This window comes from Balaenoptera physalus (genome assembly GCF_965194825.1).
Source record: "Balaenoptera physalus genome assembly, chromosome: 11".
Taxonomy (NCBI): Eukaryota; Metazoa; Chordata; class Mammalia; order Artiodactyla; family Balaenopteridae; genus Balaenoptera; species Balaenoptera physalus.
Window position 1 is genome coordinate 24,758,206 of NC_138896.1, and position 22,179 is coordinate 24,780,384.

The 22,179-nt window shown below is 40.1% G+C and overlaps 1 protein-coding gene across 1 annotated transcript; it reads right to left on the reverse strand.

Moving 5' to 3' along the window:
* Positions 1 to 559: 559 nt before the first annotated feature.
* Positions 560 to 11,389, reverse strand: LOC309637300 (DLA class II histocompatibility antigen, DR-1 beta chain-like). The gene is made up of 6 exons (XM_082411708.1): positions 11,220 to 11,389; positions 5,421 to 5,690; positions 2,799 to 3,080; positions 1,935 to 2,045; positions 1,432 to 1,455; positions 560 to 1,124 (listed from the first exon to the last, which is right to left on the reverse strand). The coding sequence occupies exons 1-6, from the start codon at positions 11,317 to 11,319 to the stop codon at positions 1,111 to 1,113; spliced, it is 801 nt and encodes a 266-aa protein (XP_082267834.1). The 5' UTR covers positions 11,320 to 11,389; the 3' UTR covers positions 560 to 1,110.
* Positions 11,390 to 22,179: the final 10,790 nt, after the last annotated feature.

Below are 22,179 nucleotides of genomic sequence, written 5' to 3' on the forward strand. Positions count from 1 at the left end.
TTCTCATTTTTTCCTCCAGCTGCAGAGTATTTCACTGTTTGGATGTACATCAGTGAATTTATATAATCCCTTTTCTTTCCCAGAACTGTCCCTGATTTCTGCTAAGATAAGGTCCATTAAGGATTTTCCTGTAACAGACAGTAAGTTTACTGCACAATCTGGAGGGTCTCAGAAATGTACCTTTTCCAATAGTTTCGGCTTTGTCCTGAAGGCCTTCTGAACCCTATTTATGGGGAAGAATGCATCTCAGCCAAAGAGCCGGCATGCCACTGCCTTTTATCTGAGAGACAGTAAAAGGCTGAAGTGTTGAAGCCCACCATTAGTCTAATAAAAGAGGAGTTCACGAAGTACCCAGGATTAGATATTTTCTTCAAAAACAACAAAAAAAATAACAGGGAAAAAGAGAAAAAAGAACATGATTACAAAAATTGTCAGGGCATCACATCCTTACAAGTCACCTGTATTTCTTATATTTTTTGCCCCTTTCTGTATCCCATGGTGTGAAGAAACTTGCATGCTTGTCTTTGAGAATGCAAAGATGTAGGAGACAACCATGAAATGGGTTCAACAAGGCTTTTATTCTAGTTCAGGAAAACATTCCTAATTAGAGAATACAGAAAACCCAAGAAAAAAACAGGGAAGGAAGCAAGGAAATCTTTCAGATCCCCAAGTGACCAAAGTTCAGTAATGTTAATGAAAACCATTATTGTTATATGATGCAATTCTCCTTTTTTCTTTTCTTTCTACTTCCTTCCTTGGAACTGTATGAAGCAGATGGTTTTCATCCATATTTATTTGAGAAAGACTTTAAAAAGAAAAGTGGGCAGAAGATGAGTTCAGATGCACAGGAGGCAGTAAAGGTTAAAAACAAAAGGGACCAGGAAAAAATGAAGATAAGGTATTGCGATCAATATTGGGGACTTCCAGGTCAAGGACAGGGGCTGAGGAAGCCATCAAGAAGGACATTTTCTGCAGGGTCACTCAACCAAGAGCAAACTAGATCCTGAGAAGTACTATCGTTGTGGAAGAATTACAGCAAAGCAGGAAACATTTTCATGCTGCGAAGAAGCCGGGACAGAAGGTTTTTGCTTGAGTGTCACCATCCTCCCTTCAGCTCAGGAGTCCTGCAAAAGACAGAGGAGAGGGTTGTTTCCAGATCTAACTCTGCAAGCAGTTTTTTTCTCCTCTTTCAGGGTCTCATGTTAAAGCATTGAATTAAGAAGGAAAACAAATTCTTAAGTCTCCCTGAGCCAAAGTTACTTCAGAGCACAGGCCTTCTGTTTAGTGGAGAGAAGAAGCTTCAGTGGAAACTGCCTGATCCAAAGTCAGATCCAAGGTCTTTCCCATTATTTCTGTCACCTGTCTTGTCACCTCTACCATCTGTTCTAGGGAGACTAAGTATGTCTCTAAAAGAGAGTTAAAGAGCATTACCTGTTGGCTGAAGTCCAGAGTGTCCTGGGAAAGAGAAGGGAAGATATATACTTAAAATATATGGAGGTTAATCTGTCCCCAGACACAATGTTCCCAACCCCCGACCCCCACCTCAGATTCCCCTAATACCACAACCTAATCACACGATGCCAGGGCAGGGAGGAGAGCAGACACTGAGAGTTGGTAAGCTACGAAGCTTCTGTCACACAAATCCAGTATAACTTCATCAGTCTTAGTGTCTCTTCCTGCATTTGCCCCAGGATCTCCACCCAAAATCTCCAAGCATGTTAACATTTTTCTTATCTCTGCAGGCCATCACCTCTTACATTTTAACCGGAGCTAACCATGGACTGTCAATTTCTGGATTTTCAGGAAATTTGAGGTCAACTAAGCAAAGAAAGACTTTACACAGGGTCATTGATATACAGAGAACTAACTGAGCAAAGTCATATTTCTTCCCCCAAAAGTCTGTGGGGAGGCTCAGCTGCCAACAGGCTCCTTACCTTTCTGATTCCTGCAGTAGATGAACAGCCCCACCCCAAGGAAGAGCAGACCCAGAACAAAGCCTCCGATTCCACTCATCATCTTGCTCTGAGCAGATTCAGACTGTGCCCCTGAGAAAAGAAGCTAGTTTTAGTGCTATTTTACCCCAGTTCTTACTTCTCTAATTGAGACTCTGAGATTCAGAACTGTGACAATGGGGGAAAAAAGCCTGCCCTGGAAGAAATAGAATAATTGGCCATTTCTGGAAAAGAGGTTTAAGAATCACACTAAGTAGATACACACTGAGAATTAAACTCATTTAAATATCACAGTCTTGACATAAGGCCACTACTTCAACATCTTAAGGGTGAAGTGCCAGGAACTCAATGAGGTTAAGTAGGTTGCCTAGGGTGGCAGAGCTAATAAAAGGCAGAGCTGAGGTTGGACTCCCTTCATGTCAGGAAGGTCCCTACATCGTAGAGGACACACCTCTTCTCAGATCACAATGAACAATTCAGAGCAACAATGTCAGAAGTAGGAGCCCAGCCTGAAGAAGGGGACTGGTGCCCAGGGCCAAAGAGGTGTCCATGACCTGAGATAAGATGGGAGGCTCAAAACAGGGACACCTCTATTCTGCTTGCCAGGCATAACTGCCTTCTCAGGGGGTACAGGTCTTTGTACAAACTATCACAGGATATCTAAAAATATCAGAGGATCTCTATCACAGGATATTCACATGACTACCCTCCTAACCTAAGCTGAAGGATAGGAGAGAATAGAGCAAATGAACATATGCTGTGGGGAGAGGAGAAACCTGACACTCAGGGGTAAGCAAGCCCCCTCCTTGGTAGGTGAGGAACTTATGAGGCCAGAAAGCGTCTCACTCCATTCCACTGTGATAGGGCTCGTCCGGCTGGGGTGCTCCACATGGCAGGTGTAGACCTCTCCACTCTGAGGGACTGTTTCAAGCATCACCATGGTCTGGAAGGTCCAGTCCCCATTAGGGATCAGGCCTGTGGACACCACCCCAGCCTCCTCTTCCTGGCCGTTCCGGAACCACCTGACTTCAATGTGGCCTGGATAGAAACCATTCACAGAGCAGACCAGGAGGTTGTGGTGCTGCAGGGGCTGTGTCTTTGCAGGATACACAGTCACTGTAGGCGCCACTAGGAGAGAAAATGGTAGAGGGGATAAGTGAGGGAGACAGAGTAAGTCTCGTTGGTTGGCTGCCTTTCTGCATCCACTCTCCAGTCCCAGACTGCAGCCTTGGGCAGGTCTCCCTCAAAGGTGGCCATGTGGCCCAACTTTGGAGTTAGTACCATGATCCTTAATTTAACCCTTACCGCATGGACCCATTAGATTTTATAGATGCTGAGGATACTTGTGTGTCTTTTTTTCCCATTGCATGAAACAGTTATTTATTGTTGACATGTTTACAAATCTTTGCAAGGCATTTAATTAAAAGTGTCATTTCTGAATTCATGTTGCCTGGGTTCAAATCCAGGCTCTGTCTCTTACAGATTCATCCCAGGAGAATTTTTCCATTCCTCTGTGTCTCATCTTTCTCACCTATAAAAAGGAATAATAATTCTAATTCACCTCGTAGGGTTATGTGAGGATTAATGAACCTGAAGTATATAAAATCGTAACTGGAATTTAGCCTTCAGTATATCAGAGCTATTTATTACCGTTGTTTTATTTGAAAGAATATATGATTCAAAGCAGTGTGGATAAATTAGGGAACAGCGGGGGTGGGGGGCACTGTGTGGAGACAGAGGATGAAATCCTGGGAAAGCTGTCTCCAGGCACTCACACCTTAGAACACCTCAGAAAAGGTTCTGCCCCAGGAAGAAGGAAAGACGCAAGTGAATCTCTAACTCTGAGTTGAATTCCAAAAAACCCCATGAGTCCTGAAGGAGAAGGAAAGAAGGAAGAAAAGTCATTATTTTAAAAAAAATTTTCTTATAATTAAACTCTGCTAATCAATCCCTCTCCTTTGCAAAACAAGTGAATTTACTACTGGAATTGTTATCAGTTTGCAATTGTCTCTCTTTTTAAGCTGACCCATAAGTTCAGGCAAGGGTCTGGGACTCATTAAATATGTGCTTAGCGCCTGAGACAATCTGACAGTATCAGCCTTAATAAACACAATTTTTTTTAAATGATGGAGAAACTTGGTGAAAAACATTTTTACAATACTCTAAAATGGTAAGTTTAAAATTGATGGTAAATCTTTCCTAACAATTTTGCAGTTTATTTTATTAACTAAAAATGTTTAAATTTCTATCATGGAAAATAATAAACTGAATCAAGATATAAACCTCGAACTGGACAGAAAGCTGAATCAAATATCAACAGAGTTAATTTTGCTGCATAGAGAATCTATATCACTGAGAAAAACACCAGGACCCCAGAAATAATAGAGAATAAATAATAGTTAGAGCAGTAACAAGGGGCCAATAAATATGTGAGAGATATTCAAGAACTTTAGGAATCAAAGAAGTATAAATTTAAAATAAAAAATGTTACTTTTAACCTGAGTACTTGGCACTATATATCTTTGAAAAAAGATCTGATAAAGGAGATTGTGAGGTGAATTGTTACACTTATAAAAAGAAATATTATGTAACTACTCGAATACTATTAGTTATAAAAATAGTGACATCAGTGTGTTAACATAATTATAATTCAAAAGCTGATTACACAGTCATCTCAACTATATAAAAATATATAGGCTAAGGGGGAAAAAAAAAAAAAGGCGAAAAATTTAGACCTAGAAGAAGTCTCAGGAAGATCAGAGGTGCCTCAGAGGCTCCCCTGCCCGCACCTGTCAAAAAGTAGTCTGACACCTTTTTCTCAGTGAAGTGCTCCTGCACACAGACAGACGCGGCACACTTATTTCTGGGGTGTCAGGAGTAAGAGGGTGTGTGCCCAGAGCACGCTGTGACTCTTCTCCTCACAGGTTCCCAATCCTTTCACTTTCCTCACCTCTCCTCCCCCAAACCTTCCCCCAACCACAGACACCTTGAAGTCCCTCCCGCATCTCTAACCGCCCACCCCAGTGGGGGTTTCCTTCCCTCCCCCCTCCCCTCCCCCTTCCCCCCCCTCCCCTCCCCTCTCCCCTTCGCCTCCCCTCCCTTCCTCCCCCTCCCTTCCTCCCCCTCCCTTCCTCTCCCCTCCCCTCCCCCTCCCCTCCCCCACAGGGACCACCAAGGACGCCCGGAGCCTCCCTCCTGCACCCCTCCCGCCACACCTCCCCTCCCTCCCGGGCCTCCGCACACCACACACGCTCTGTCCCCTCTCACAGTCACTGACAAAATCACACACTGTCTCCAGACAACAGGAACCCGCCTAACTCGTACTTGCTCGCAGTCCTACACACCCCCGCCCCCCGAACGCAGTCTCCTCTGTCCCCGTCTCTGTGTCTCCCTGTCTCTGTTTCTGTCTCAAACACACACCCACACGCACTGCGCCCCCGCCCGCTGGCCGCCCAGCCCCGCGCTCACCTCGCCGCTGCACCGTGAAGCTCTCACCAACCCCGTAGTTGTGTCTGCAGTACGTGTCCACCGCGGCCCGTCTCTGCTCCAGGAGGTCCTTCTGGCTGTTCCACTTCTCGGCGACCGGCCGACCCAGCTCGGTCACCGCCCGGTACTCGCCCACGTCGCTGTCGAAGCGCACGAACTCCTCCCGGTTATAGATGTGTCTGGTCACGTACCGCACGCGCTCCGTGCCGTTGGTGAAGTAACAGTAGCTCTTAAACTGGTTCAGGAAATCCTCTGCGGGAGACACCGCCGCTCAGTCAGGCCTCAGCCCCACGCGGCAGCCGACATTACATTTGTTGAAAATCTTGGTCCCACTGAAATTTATATTTTTTAAGAATCTGGACCCACTGAAGAGCTGTTTTTCCAGGAAAATTAATTTGTTCAGGACTCAGGCTTATTTATTTCTTTGCTTGCCAACCAATTGCAAAGTCATAGTTTATCCTTCACATCATCTTTTTTCTTAATTTCTCTGCCTCTGGTCCACTACTTATCTGTAGTAGTAAATTACAGCCACAGACATCTTATTCCTGTTCGTGCCTCAACGATTTCATTTTCTAACTTTGTCTCCTAGTTCCAACAATACAAGTAGGCATCAAATTACCACCCTTGGCCAGATGTAGAACTTGTTTCTGTAGTCAAGTCTCCTCAGGGGAGAGAAGGGGAGAAACTAAGAAGAAGATGATATTCTCATATAGACAGTTTACAAAAAACTGAGCAGGTCCCCAGACTTTAAGTAGAGACCATCACCTAGAAATGATGGCGGAAAGAAGGGTACTCTGGGTCAGACCAGGTCTATTTTACTATTCAGAAATTCTAAAGTATCTTATCGACACATGACACCAACGTTACAAAATTAAAAAGTGTGAAGTTACTGTTCACTGTAGCTTGTATGGTTAGCACTGTTTGTCCAGTTCTCGTCCCCAACTTAAGGTTGCCAGATTTAGCAAATAAAAATACAGGATTCCCAGTGAAATTTCGATTTTGATAAATTACTGTTGTTTATCAGAACTTCAGATTTAACTGAGCATCCTGTATTTAATTTGGCAACCTTAGCCCAACTTGCTAATGTAGCCTCAGAAGGAGGAGGATATTTAATACTTGTTCTTTGTATTCTTTAACACATGCCCATGGCAGGCTGCAGGAAGTGTGAACACATATGGACTTTTCAACTAATAAATGCAGAATGAATGTAAATGTCTCTTTTTTGTCAACAACAACAAAAAAGATACATTTACATCTTATTTTTTATTTTATTATTTTATTTATTTAACTTTTTATTTTATATAAGAGTATAGCCGATTAACAATTTGTGATAGTTTCAGGTGCACAGCAAAGAGACTCAGCCCTACATATACATGTATCCGTTCTCCCCCAAACGCCCCTCCCATCCAGGCTGCCACATAACATTGAGCAGAGTTCCCTGTGCTATATAGTAGGTATGTCTCTTTTGTATTGGATCTAGCAGCCCTTGCAGCGCCCCTCCACACACACACACACACACACACACACACACTCACACACACGCCCAAGACACACACTGTGCATATGAACATCAGAAATTTTGTCAGTAATTCAGACACAATCAAGCCACTATCCACTAATGGGGGTTAGAATCCCAAGCTGTAGAATCAGAACTTCTGAATTTGAACATGAGCTCTTCTACTTAGGTCAGTTTTAGCATCCATGAGCCTTTTTTCTTGATCTCCAAAACAGATCTGATGATAGTATATCCCTCACAGTATATTTTTAAGTGTGAAATTAAAGAGTGGCACTTCCTAGTGCTGATCATATAATAAATACTCAATAAATATATTGACATTTTTATTTTTACAACCCTATGAAAGCAAGCTCACAAGATCTTTCTATTCCTTAACTTCCTAAAGCAAGTAATATCTTCATCATCATTTGGCAATTGTCTTCAATTAATATAATCACTAATTACCATTTTGAGCAAATAAGAGCAGAACATTTTATATATAATAATGTGGTATATATAAATCTAACACAAAAGGGGTATGCTGACTTAGAACAAAGGGAATTTCTATATACTCAGACTTGATAATATAATCTAAGTTCTAGAACTAACAATGTGGCACTGGGTAAATAACTCAAACTTTTTGAATTTTAGATTCCATAGATATACATGTTTTTTGTTTTTTGGGTTTTTTTAACACCTTTATTGGAGTATAATTGCTTTACAATGTTGTGTTAGTCTCTGCTGTATAACAAAGTGAATCAGATATATGTATACATATATCCCCATATCCCCTCCCTCTTGCGTCTCCCTCCCACCCTCCCTATCCCACCCCTCTAGGTGGTCACAAAGCACTGAGCTGATCTCCCTGTGCTGTGCAGCTGCTTCCCACTAGCTATCTATTTTACATTTGGTAGTGTATATATGTCCATGCCACTCTCTCGCTTCATCCCAGCTTACCTGCCCCGTGTCCTCAAGTCCATTCTCTACATCTGCGTCTTTATTCCTGTCCTGCCCCTAGGTTCATAAGAAGCATTTTTTTTTTTTTTTAGATTCCATATATGTGCATTAGCATACGGTATTTGTTTTTCTCTTTCTGACTTACTTCACTCTGTATGACAGACTCTAGGTCCATCCACCTCACTACAAATAACTCAATTTCGTTTCTTTTATGGCTGAGTAATGTTCTATTGTATATATGTGCCACATCTTCTTTATCCATTCATCTGTCGATGGACGCTTAGGTTGCTTCCATGTGATATATATGTTTTTAATTGCTACAGATATGATAGGATAGTTATAAGAATTACATACTGAAATCTATAGGCCTGGTACAGAGTAGCTGTAAAATGTTATGAGGCTCCACGTTGACAGAAACCAGATTTGTTTGGTGTGTTACTCCAACATTACCACCTAAGGTTAAATAACTGGTGTATTCTAGGACATGAATAAATACTGGCTGTATTAATTAATGTTTTTTTGCATAACCTTGGCATTCAAGGGCACTCTAATGCTTCCTTGCTGATGACTAACTAAACATGTTTGATTCTCAGGTTTTCCCAGCTTCTCATCAGGCTCTTATTTTTATACTTTAGGTCCAGCTGATTCCCTTATGCTAGAGCACAGTCTGTCCCTGAGGTCAGCTAGTCAAAAGAGTCATCTGTCATCCATTCTTCAGTTCTTCAGCTCCCATTCTCTCCTCAAACGATCCAATCTAGTTCCTGTCTTGTATACTCCACTGACAGCAAATGCCAGGTCCACCATACCCAGTGCTCACTTCTCTGTCATGTTTTCTCATTTCACCCACCTCTTTGTCATACTCACCACAAATCGCCACTCTCTCCATCCTTGAAAAATCTAAGTTCCCTCACTCTCTGCATCACATTCTCTTGGTTTTTGTCACTATCCCTGGTACTCCTTCCCACTCCCCTTTGCTGACTTACTGACCCTGGCCCTCTCTTTGCCTTCTACTACACACTCCCACACTCCTTCTTTATGTGCAACCTCTTCTACTTTCCTCAAATTTAACACAGTTGTCAATGACTGCAACATATATGTCTCCAGCCCTGGTCTCCCCCTGAATTCGTCTCATAAATTCAATTGGCCTCTTGACAGCTCCACAAAAATGTCAAAAAATCATTTTAAACTTAAACAAAACTTTTATTCCTAACCACCCACCTCAAAGTTTTTCCTCCCATAGTCTTCCTTACCTCAATAAGCAGCACCATTATGTTTATTCCAGTAATTCAAGACAAAATCCTGAGGGATAAGCTTAATTTTCTACCCCTTCCTAATATAATTTATTAACAAGTCATACAAATATCTATTTCAAATCTGTTGCCTTTCTCTTTATTACTGTCTTTGTCACTACTACACTAAATCAGGCCACAAGCACGTCTTCCCTGGAGAATTCTACCATGATCCTAAAAGGTCTCCCTGATGAATCCATACAATCCAATCTCCACATGGTTGCTAGAATTGTTTTTTTAATAAACATAAACTGACACTCCTTGTAACCCCTCAGTAGCTTCACATATCTTTTTCAATAAAATTCAAAAATCTTACCTTAGCCATCAGGGCCAAAATGATTTGGCTCCTGATTTCCTCTCCGATCTCATTTTATTCCACGTGCTAACTTGCTTGCTCTGTTTCAGCCACTCTAGCCTTTTTCTGTCCCTTAAACACAGCAAATATCTTTCCACACTTTGTTCTTTCCCTGTTCCCTTGCACCCTTTACATAACTGCCTCCTTCTCATCACTCATGTTTCAACTAAAGGTCTCTTTATCAGGGAGATCTCCCTAGCCACTTGAACCAACGTCAAGTGAATCCCATTTTCTCTGTCCCATAGCCCTGATACATTTTTTTCAGAGCACTTACTGCTCTTTGAAATGTTTTTCTTTGTTAATTGGGTTGTTATCTTTCTCTCCTGTCATTAGGTAAGTTCCATGATAATTGAGACTTTTCTAGCTTTTATTCATATAGAATTCTGAGTCTAGACAGAGCCTAGTATATAATAGCTGCTCAAATAAACATTTGTGGTCTAAATGAATGAACTCATGATTTGGGGAATTGATTATTGTGAGGATCTTGGAAAGCAAGAAGGGGCTCCAGCTCCAACACTCTTTTATTCTGCTGACACATTATATCCCTTCCACTTTCTGTGACAAATTCAGACAAACGTCCTCTTTCTTCTTCAACTAGTTGTAAGAGGCATTCACAGGAAAGAAAAAGGTGATTTTAAGCAAGAGGGAAAATTTCATAAGTTTTAGCTCATCCAATGGATCTATTATAGTGCTGGGGTCTGTGCAAACGTTGGGGACTTTCAGTAATGCTGATGACATAGCTGGGGAAAAATAGGGACAAACTTGAAGGAGAGGTAACCAAACATGGCTAATTAAGGAACATAGACAGCACAATGGATGAACCTATAATTTATCCTCTACTAGTTGAATCTCTTCTCATATGCTCGGGCCAAAGAACGGGGAGATGTAGGAGAAACTGATCATCTAGAAAGGTTCAAAATAGATTCACAGTGAACACTAACCTGTGCCAGGTTTCCAGAAGATGTCCTAAGTTCTTTAAGGCATCAAAGAACACCACCCCATGGATGCTCCTGATCTAAAGAGTCATTTCAAGTACTAAGGATTACTAAGAGTCGTTTCAGCTCCAGGGTGCTTTACCCAGGAGAAATAGAGAGAAAACGAATCCCAACTTCTGTCAGAGAACCTCCAGGGCAGGGATACAGGCATTTTAAAGATTGGGGTTCAGGAGAAAGAAAAGATATGGGGGAAGGCCCTTTGATACATTCTCACATATTAGAGAGAGGCACCAACATCACAGATCTTCTGGAGGATATAACACAGGATCTTCTAGGAGGGATCTTTCTAATTCCTTGCGATTTCCCATAAAATTCTCAGAGAAACTTTCCCTTTTCCTGGCATAACTCAACATAATAAAGGGAAATGCCAAATGGGGAGTTATCTTTATTTCTAAATCCTCTTAAGACAATGAAAGAATGGGATGCAAGGCTAGGGAGGTTTTATTGGAGGAGAATTGAGAAAAATAAATGTCTTATACATATGGAAGTCCCTGATGCAGCTCTCATAGAGAGGACAAATATCTAGACACCTTTTGTTGTGGAAAGAATTGGGGATCCCTGTGGTAAAGATAGCTGGTCACTGAAGAATATATCACAATTTTTAAGGGGCATGGCCTGGACACAGTGACAAAACTAAGTACCTTCCTTCCCCCACCCCATGATAGCTCACCATCCAAGGTATACACTTACGTTGGGTCTCCCTGGCCCAGGCCAGGGGAGGGCTCAGCACCATCAGTATCACTGTCAGAGCTGCCATCCAGGAGCCTCCGGAGAAATACAGAGACACCATGCTGGAGAACAGGAGAGGACAGGGTGTGAGGGGAGCAGGCAAGCACCACTCAAATGGGTACTGTGACCCTCCTCCACCCAAGTGACACCAACCAAGGAATTCAGTATTTGCTCCTGGATTGGATGTTCTTGGTGTTAGAGAACCAATCAGCATCACAGACGAGATGCATCATCAGTGACTGGTCAGAGATTCAGTAGGAAGGTCCTCTTCTGAAGCTTAGAATTTCCTCCACTAAAAGGATTTTTTTTAAAAAAAGGAATTCCTTTATTTTTATTTATTTTTATTCATTTATTATTATTTTTTTTGGCTGTGTTGGGTCTTCGTTTCTGTGCGAGGGCTTTCTCTAGTTGCGGCAAGCGGGGGCCACTCTTCATCGCGGTGCGCGGGCCTCTCACTATCGTGGCCTCTCTTGTTGCGGAGCACAGGCTCCAGACGCGTAGGCTCAGTAGTTGTGGCACACGGGCTTAGTTGCTCTGCGGCATGTGGGATCTTCCCAGACCAGGGCTCGAACCCGTGTCCCCTGCATTCGTAGGCAGATTCTCAACCACTGCGCCACCAGGGAAGCCCCCTAAAAGGATTGTTTTAATTTAGTGCTTTAGAGGTTTGATCCAGCTGCATCTGAAACGTTTTAACTGGGCCTCTATTGTGAGCCAGCTCCATGCTGGTCAGTGATGTGTCACACGTTTGAGCCTTTTAGAAGCATTCATTCCTCTCTGCTTGAGACAAAGCTATTTTGACAAATGTATGTGTGATTGTGTTTAGGAGTTGAGTTCCTGGAGAGAAAATGATTGCAAGTTAATCATTTAACTTGGAGACCTTTAATCCGGTCCTTATTGCACCGTAACCTAGTGTTGTAGATTTGGGGAAGTTACTTAACCTCTACAGTTGAAATGAAGGCACTGTGATCTTTCAGTTATTTCAATACTGAAAGATTCTGTGGACTCCTCAAGGAACAGCATCCCCTGGTAACGGATGATGTGACAGAATTATAGCTGTTGATTGGAGAATAGTCTGTACCTCCTTACAGGTCGAGATGTCCCTGATAAACTAAAGGAAATTTAAAGTTAGTCAATAATTTAACCTGAGTGAAAAGGTTTTTCAGGTCTGTCTTCTGGTGCTGTCACTGAGTTTAGTGGCACCTCCAGAAAACACTTAGAGAAAGGGCTTAGAGGAGACAATTTATGTGGAATGGAGGGTCTTGAAGATACCTTTGTAGAGCACATAATGTAACAAGGTGGGAAGGCCAACTGTCCAAATCAAAATGTGCAGGGGGCTGAGAGGTGGATAAAGGACTCAAAGTCACCCTTTGGCACAGCAACTCTGCCTTAGAATAACAAATATTTTATGTGAAAATGTGTTCAACCCCTTACTTCTGCGTTCCATTTTGATTTCCACATTTTATTGGGGATGTGTCTCCTTATTATTCAACATCTTTTGCTTTATTCTAAGAAAAGATATAAGAAGACCTTGCTAATGAATACATTACAGAATGTTCAGGAAATAGAACACTTTGGAAAAGCTATGAGTTGCATCCTTTGATATAATCATATAATTTAACATGTAAATCTATTTTTAGATAAATATTACACATTAACGTAAATCTCTCAGATTTAGAATGGAATTCAAAAGTCAACTATCATCCTGAAATTCTGCATTAATTCATGCTCCACTGCAGTTCTTATAAGCAGCCCTTCTTTATGTACCTCAATAGTTCTTGTAACAGTACCAACCATGCCACAATAAAAATTACTAAAATTTATTGAACAAATTTAAGCATTTTACTTTCTACCATGAATTAATTATACAAGGGCTTTTTTTTTTTAATTAATTAATTAATTAATTTTTGGTTGTGTTGGATCTTCGTTTCTGTGCGAGGGCTTTCTCTAGCTGCGGCAAGCGGGAGCCACTCTTCATCACGGTGCGCGGGCCTCTCACTATCGCGGCCTCTCCTGTTGCGGAGCACAGGCTCCAGACGCGCAGGCTCAGTAGTTGTGGCCCACGGGCCTACTTGCTCCGCGGCATGTGGGATCTTCCCAGACCAGGGCTCGAACCCGTGTCCCCTGCATTGGCAGGCAGATTCTCAACCACTGCGCCGCCAGGGAAGCCCTATACAAGGGCTTTTTTATACATCTTTTAAAAATTTAATTCTCACATCATCTCAGTGATTTAAGTACACTTTCATTCCTACAGATAGAGATAATAAAATGATGGGTGGAAGATAAACAGCTTTTGCAAGGGTGCAAAGCTGGTAAATGGTACACTCCAGATTGAGCAAGTTATATGTGATTCCAAACCCCACAAGCTCGGACATTACACCATACCAACTCACATTCAATTTCTGAAGAGAATAGTGTCCCTTATATTGAATCTATTTTTGTCACTTTAATGCATAGATATGCGTATCAATAAAACTACTCCTTTTAATGAATGACAGCATTTGATATAAATTGAAGCAGCTACTTGTAACAATTCTAGTTACTTAAAAGACTCCTTTCATCAGCATTGTTAATCTCCTCTGGAAATAACAAAATTTGCATTGATCTTATGTAGTGATACCCACAGCTCCCCACAAGTCTCCTTCTTATTGAAGACAACAGAGGCCTTAAAATTCCTAAATCCAATCTATTGTTCTCAATCATTATTTCAGACTTCTCAGCATAATGTAATGCAAGTTTGAACATTTTTGAAGAGAATATAAATAGTATGTCCCTTATTTTGGAAAAATATATTTCTATTAATATGGAAAGTTCAACATTTCTTAGAGAGGTTGGGTAAAAGTCACCATTGTTTCTGGATTTGAGAAGAATCTATGTCCCTAGATGCCAACAATAATTAGTACTATTGGAAGTTGTGCAGTTGCAACCATGGGAAAGAATATCATGTGGAATTTGACAAACGGAAAATCATAATTTACTCAGAATTCACTACTTGTGACATGGTAATCAGGGAAAGCCAAGCTAAGGTTCACCATATATCACAGGATAATAGGAATGGCAAAAAAAAAGTAGTTCTATATCAAGAACATACTGAAATATAGTAAAAGAGAACACTATCAAAACTTGTTTAGATAAATTTCACATACAATTTACAAATCATACAAATTTATTTTTAAAAAGAATGAGCCAATGACTATGACCTAAATTCTGTATGTTGTATACATTTATGAGTAACAAAAATGTGCTGTCTTAAATATTATATATCTCACACTTTTCTGCAATACTGATTCAACGTAAGGACAGTTCGGGTGAAATAATGCAGCAACTGTCACCAAAGTTGCTTTGGTGACAACTGTATCTTACAGGTGATCTCAAGGCAGAGCTTCTTCCCTGAAAGCAAGAGAAGAAATTCTGCACAACTCTTGTATGTAAAACAAGTGTCAAATAAAGGCCTATTTCCTGAGTAAAAGGCAGTAAAATTGGTTTTTGGAAGAAAATGTTTCTTGGTACTAAAGTTCTAATCTCTGTTCTTGAGGCATGAGAGCATAGTCTTGCTTTTACGAAAAATAAATCACAACACTATTAGGAACAATCAAGTGACATCAGATGCACAGAATTTTGTTGAACAACAGGTAGGTTGAAATTTGTAGCATTATGGGATGTCTTGAGTCCTACCAATTGTCACAGAGTGGGAAGCCTGAAAGGTCACAATACACCTGGGGAAAATGGGTTCTTAGATATCAGCAAGCCATTTAGTATAGAATGTCTCTCTCTTGTCCGAATAGTCTGGATATATTCTCTGTAATTTTCAGAAGCTACCACCACTAATCTGGAATTTAGTGAGAAGCAGGTCAGTGGTCCCTTTATCTAAGGAAAAAATATTAATAAGAAGAAATGAATAAACAGGTCCAAGTTTTTCTTACCATGAAAGACATGTATCCTCAACAGAAGACTGTGCCATTTACAGGCCATATCATCCCTCTGCAGGCTTGGTAAGACCCTTTCCAGTTAGATCTCAGGGATCTCCTCCATTAGTAACTTTGGATGGAGCCAGTATTTACACCAGGGTGCTATCTAAGTCAGTTGACAGGGTTTCTTTAACTTCCCAATGTCATTCTTTGATTCAACTTACCTGTGTTTTATAAAACTTTAAAACAGCACTTAAAAAAAACCCAGAATGTTTGCAATTGAGTCGTCACAGATAGACAACTGGAATTTTCATAGGCCCATCCTTTAATGTTGTATGTAGGAAGAGTTTTAGTTTTCTTTCTCTTTGATCTAGATCTTGTGTTAATTGTGTTGTAGCCACCTCTTTATCCAGTACAAATACTGGCCAGATTATTTTTCAAAATTTCACTTTGCTTTTCCACTGGCAACTACCTAGTGATTCCAGGTGTGTGTCTGGAATGTTGCCTGCTTTATTCAAAATATATTAAAAAAATCTTTCAACAGTTCTTCTGCTATTGGTCCATTCTTATAGATAAACAAGTTTCTACCCTCAAAAAGTAAACTTACTAGTAATTATTCTTTCACAGTGAGAGAAGGAGCTACTCCCTCTGTATTGACATCTCTTTCTACATTGTGTGCCTGTCAAATGAATCAATTCTTTCAATATTGTAGACCAATTTTGAGAATATTGAAGCATATGACCCTCACAAATTGTTGCTAGCATCCATATTTATGCGAGATAAAATAGGAAAACTTGTTGCTATTACACATCCACCTAGAGATGCTAAAGATAATCTGGGTGTAAAAAATGGCCTATCAGCCTCTATAGTTCAGAATATGGGACCTGGTCTTAAAAACACAAAAACAAAACAAAGCAAAACAAAAACTTTCAGAGGAGAAAGGAGTATGGCCATGTGTTAAAATAAAAACAAAGGGGCCAGTTAATAAAAAAAAATTATCTACACCATGGCTACATTATTAACCAGAGGAAAAAAGCTATCTAATTACCAAAGCAGAAGATAGCACAATGACTATGAGCAATAATCAGCTTCTCCAGAAATGAGAAATACTTGCTGCTTTTATGAATTGTAAGGTATGAAAAACACAAAGGCCTAACAAGAATTAGTCCTACAGAAATTGGTTCTGCTTCCTAGGCAAAATACATAGTTGTTAGTTTATTTTCCACTCCGAACAGGAGTTAAACACTAAAATCTTTTAACCATTAACATTTTCTTCAATGCTATTGCTGTTATTAACTACAGTATCTCTAATTTGACCATAGTAGTTTCACCTATAATTCTTTTTTTTTTAACATCTTTATTGGAGTATAATTGCTTTACAATGGGGTGTTAGTTTCTGCTTTATAACAAAGTGAATCAGCTATACATATACATATAACCCTATATCTCCTCCCTCTTGCGTCGCCCTCCCATCCTCCCTATCCCACCCCTCTAGGTGGTCACAAAGCACAGAGCTGATCTCCCTGTGCTATGCGGCTGCTTCCCACTAGCTATCTATTTTATATTTGGTAGTATCTATAAGTCCATGCCACTCTCTCACTTCATCCCAGCTTACCCTTCCCCATCGCCGTGTCCTCAACTCCATTCTCAACATCTGCGGCTTTATTCCTGTCCTGCCCCTAGGTTCTTCCAAACCATTTTTTTTTTTTTTTTTTTAGATTCCATATATATGTGTTAGCATACAGTATTTGTTTTTCTCTTTCTGACTTACTTCACTCTGTAGGACAGTCTCTAGGTCCATCCACCTCACTACAAATAATTCAATTTCTTTTCTTTTTATGGCTGAGTAATATTCCATTGTATATATGTGCCACACTTTCTTTATCCATTCATCTGTCGATGGACAATTAGGTTGCTTCCACATCCTGGCTATTGTAAATAGAGCTGCAATGAACATTGTGGTACATGTCTCTTTTTGAATTATGGTTTTCTCTGGGTATATGCCCAGTAGTGGGATTGCTGGGTCGTATGGTAGTTCTATTTTTAGTTTTTTAAGGAACGGCCATACTGTTTTCCATAGTGGCCATATCAATTTTCATTCCCACCAACAGTGCAAGTGGGTTCCCTTTTCTCCACACCCTCTCCAGCATTTATTGTTTGTACATTTTTTGATGATGGCCATTCTGACTGGTGTAAGGTGATACCTCATTGTAGTTTTGATTTGCATTTCTCTAATGATTAGTGATGTTGAGCATCCTTTCATGTGTTTGTTGGCAATCGTATATCTTCTTTGGAGAAATGTCTATTTGGGTCTTCTGCCCATTTTTGGATTGGGTTGTTTGTTTGATATTGAGCTGCATGAGCTGCTTGTATATTTTGGAGATTAATCCTTTGTCAGTTGCTTCATTTGCAAATATTTTCTCCCATTCTGAGGGTTGTCTTTTCGTCTTGTTCATGGTTTCCTTTGCTGTGCAAAAGCTTTGAAGTTTCATTAGGTCCCATTTGTTTATTTTTGTTTTTATTTCCATTTTTCTAGGAGGTGGGTCATAAAGGATCTTGCTGTGATTTATGTCATAGAGTGTTCTTCCTATGTTTTCCTCTAAGAGTTTGATAGTGTCTGGCCTTCCATTTAGGTCTTTAATCCATTTTGAGTTTATTTTTGAGTGTGGTGTTAGGGAGTGCTCTAATTTCCTTCTTTTACATGTAGCTGTCCAGTTTTCCCAGCATCACTTATTGAAGAGGCTGTCGTTTTTCCATTGTATATTCTTGCATCCTTTGTCAAAAATAAGGTGACCATATCTGCGTGGGTTATCTCTGGGCTTTCTCTCCTGTTCCATTGATCTATAGTTCTGTTTTTGTACCAGGACCACACTGTCTTGATTACTGTAACTTTGTAGTATAGTCTGAAGTCTGGGAGCCTGATTCCTCCAGCTTTGTTTTTCTTTCTTAAGATTGCTTTGGCTATTCGGGGTCTTTTGTGTTTCCATACAAATTGTGAAATTTTTTGTTCTAGTTCTGTGAACAATGCCATTGGTAGTTTGATAGGGATTGCATTGAATCTGTAGCTTGCTATGGGTAGTATAGTCATTTTCACAAAGTTAACTCGTCTAATCCAGGAACATGGTATCTCTCTCCATCTGTTTGTATCATTTTTAATTTCTTTCATCAATCAGTGTCATAGTTTTCTGCATACAGGTCTTTTGTCTCCTTAGGTAGGTTTATTCCTAGGTATTTTATTCTTTTTGTTGCAATGGTAAATGGGAGTGTTTCCTTAATTTCTCTTTCAGATTTTTCATCATTAGTGTATAGGAATGCAAGAGATTTCTGTGCATTAATTTCATATCCTGCTACTTTACCAAATTCATTGATTAGCTCTAGTAGTTTTCTGGTAACATCTTTAGGAGTCTGTATGTATAGTATCATGTCATCTGCAAACAGTGACAGCTTTACTTCTTCTTTTCCGATTTGGATTCCTTTTATTTCTTTTTCTTCTCTGATTGCCATGGCTAAAACTTCCAAAACTCTGTTGAGTAATAGTGGTGAGAGTGGACAACCTTGTCTTGTTCCTGATCTTAGAGGAAATGGTTTCAGTTTTTCACCATTGAGAATGATGTTGGCTGTGGGTTTGTCATATATGGCCTTCATTATGTTGAGGTAAGTTCCCTCTATGCCTACTTTCTGGAGGGTTTTTATCATAAATGGCTGTTGAATTTTGTCAAAAGCTTTTTCTGCATCTATTGAGATAGTCATATGGTTTTTCTCCTTTAATTTGTTAATTTGGTTTATCACATTGATTGATTTGTGTATATTGAAGAATCCTCGCATTTCTGAGATAAACCCCACTTGATCATGGTGTGTGATCCTTTTAATGTGCTGTTGGATTCTGTTTGCTAGTATTCTGTTGAGGATTTTCACATCTATGTTCATCAGTGGTATTGGCCTGTAGTTTTCTTTCTTTGTGACATCTCTGTTGGCTTTGGTATCAGGGTGTTGGTGGCCTTGTAGAATGAGTTTGGGAGTGTTCCTCCCTCTGCTATATTTTGGAAGAGCTTGAGAAGGATGGGTGTTAGCTCTTCTCTAAATATTTGATAGAATTCACCTGGGAAGCCATCTGGTCCTGGGCTTTTGTTTGTTGGAAGATTTTTCATCACAGTCTCAATTTCAGTGCTTGCGATTGGTCTGTTGATATTTTCTATTTCTTCCTGGTTCAGTCTCGGAAGGTTGTGCTTTGCTAAGAATTTGTCCATTTCTTCCAGGTTGTACATTTTATTGGACATATATAGTTGCTTGCAGTAATCTCTCATGATCCTTTGTATTTCTGCCCCGTCAACTGTTAGTTCTCCTTTTTCATTTCTAATTCTACTGATTTGAGTCTTCTCCCTTTCTTTCTCGATGAGTCTGGCTAATGGTTTGTCAATTTTGTTTATCTTCTCAAAGAACCAGTTTTTAGTTTTATTGATCTTTGCGATTGTTTCCTTCATTTCTTTTTCATTTATTTCTGATCTGATCTTTATGATTTCTTTCCTTCTGCTAACTTTGGGGGTTTTTTGTTTTTCTTTCTCTAATTGCTTTAGGTGTAAGCTTAGGTTGTTTATTTGAGTTGATTCTTGTTTCTTGATTCACCTATAATTTTATAGCCATGTTACTTCAGACTACAAAAATGGAACTTCCTGTTATGCTCCTCTATGGACAATTCACTGAAGTTTTTGCCTGGATCAGCTTCTAAGGGAACCTGTATTTTCCCTGTCTATTAGTTAATGATAGAAGCACTAACATGATGAAGATTTGAACTGTTAAGTAAGTTGTAAAATTCTAGTTTCAAGAATGTTCAAGTAGGCAAAAAAAACAAAAAACAGAAAACGTTGGTACTAACTTGTGACATTCGGGAATCTTTGGCACAACTCTGGCAGATCAGTGTTATGATATCACCTGTGAAGTCCAAATAGAAACTTCTTGGAATAATGAAGAGATGTTCTCAGACTCTCCACAGGTTTCCTAACCAAGAAGTGTTGGAAATTGTGGCTGTACAAACTTACCAAAAATAAAATCAGGAAATTTGGCACAATTCAGGCTGATCTCTTGGGGCACAAACTGATCATGACAATCCTCTCTGTAGTAGACCTCAAGTTTATAATTTACACCTAGGTAGAAACTCAGAAACTTTCGAGAATTGCAGTCTGATATAGTCTCCAGAGAGTTCAGTGACAATGTTCTTGAAATGCAAAACTTCAAATATCTTCATGTCCCTGTTACCTTTGTGAGAGATGCATCGAGTTCCACTAGGAAGCAGGTTTCTGTCATTTAGTCCTTAAGGTGTTTTCTAAGGGTCTCTGCATGAGTTTAACAGAGTAAACATCAGCTTGCCATATACCCTAATCAGAACAATGAAAAACATCCTTGGTAGGTATATCATTATCCCTTACTGTGCCCTAAATATTATCCCCAAAACCACACCCAAAAAAAGATTTCTAATATGGACAGCAGGATAGTAATAAAGGGTTTCCTGTGTTAAGAAGCCTTATATAAAAGGAAATCCTTTGGGTAAATCCATCAAGACGCACCTCTGGTCTCAGCTCCCATGGAAACCCTGAAGTTGAGAGTTGTCTTCAGGAATCATCTTCAATTTCTTTTTCCACCTAAAACATGTAGCTCTGCAGATCATATATTTTAATAATATTTATGTTATAAAACTACCCCAGAGGAACTGGGCCACAATGTTCTCATCTTTTTACAATGGTAGATGTGGTCAAAATGAAAAGAAACAGCCATTAAACTCAAAGGCAGTTTTGTTACCGTTAATCATTACAGCAGCATCCTCCAAACAGGGGCCACGAGCCATCCCAGTGGCATGAAAAGCCTTCTATAGCCCTAAAGCCATACACAATAGCCATTAGACAGAAGGTGCAGAACTCCTCTGTGGTAACCATGGTAGCCATCAGCTGGTGATAGGTCAATTGTTTCTCTAGTAAAAACCATAAATAGATTGTGTTCTTAATTTCTCTTACTGATAGTTTGTTATTAGTATAAAAATGCAATATATTTGTGTGTATTGATTTTGTATCCTGCCACTGTACTGAATTTATTTATTAATTCTAACAATTTTTGGTGGTGTCTTTAGCGATTTCTATATATAAAATTATGTCATCTGCAAATAGTGAGAGTGTTACTTTCCTTTCCTATTTGGATGACTTTTTTTTCCTGGCCTAATTGCTCTGGTTAAGACTTCCAGTACTATGTTGAACAAAAGTGGTGACTATCGGCATTCTTGTCTTGTTTCTGCTCCTAGAGGAGAAACTCTCAGATTTTCACCATTGAATATGATGTTAGCTGTGGGCTTGTCATATATGGCCTTTATTCTGTGAAGGTACGTTCCTTCTATTCCCGCTTTGTTAAGAGTTTTTATCATAAATGGATGTTGAATTTCGCCCAATACCTTTTCTGCATCTATTGAGACTATCGTTTAATCATCATCTACCTCTCCCAGTCTGGAAGAAGTAGCTTTGGGTAGGAGATGAAGTTTATGGTTCAACCGTATCCTAGCTCTTGGCTGTCTCTCAAACCTTTGTGGTTTCTAAACAGCCTATTATATTTTTACAGCTCTCAGTAGTTGAGGGTGTGCCAAGTCCTGCCAGTGTCCCAGTGGGGGGATCTGAATCAGCACCTAGATTCAGACCAATTGGAAGTCAGACCCTCAGGTAGCAGCTTTTAAAGTATGCAAATATATATAGTCCTGTAGGACCACAAGCTAAGCTCTGCTGGCCATCAGACCAGGTGAACTGGAGGTGTCTCCTGAGCAACAGTCACAAAAATCAGGGCTCCCTTTCTGGGAGATCTGTAGCAAGGCAGAGGAAGAGTGCAAAGATGGCATCCCCAGGCCTACATTCCCTGAGAGCACATCCATAACCTCTAGATGGGGACCAAACCTGAAGCTTGCCCCTAAGGCTGAAGGTCCAGGATAAGAAAATAGGCCTTTTCCATAAAAAGGCTGGGGTACGTTTCAGTCTGGCGTGTGTGTA

Excerpts from the sequence above, each read along its gene's own strand:
- LOC309637300 (XM_082411708.1), bottom strand. The coding sequence starts at position 11,319 with ATGGTGTCTCTGTATTTCTCCGGAGGCTCCTGGATGGCAGCTCTGACA. Across the intron at positions 3,081-5,420 it reads CTTCACGGTGCAGCGGCGAG|TGGCGCCTACAGTGACTGTG; the intron begins GTGAGCGCGGGG and ends TTTCTCTCCTAG. Across the intron at positions 1,456-1,934 it reads CTACTGCAGGAATCAGAAAG|GACACTCTGGACTTCAGCCA; the intron begins GTAAGGAGCCTG and ends TCTCTTTCCCAG.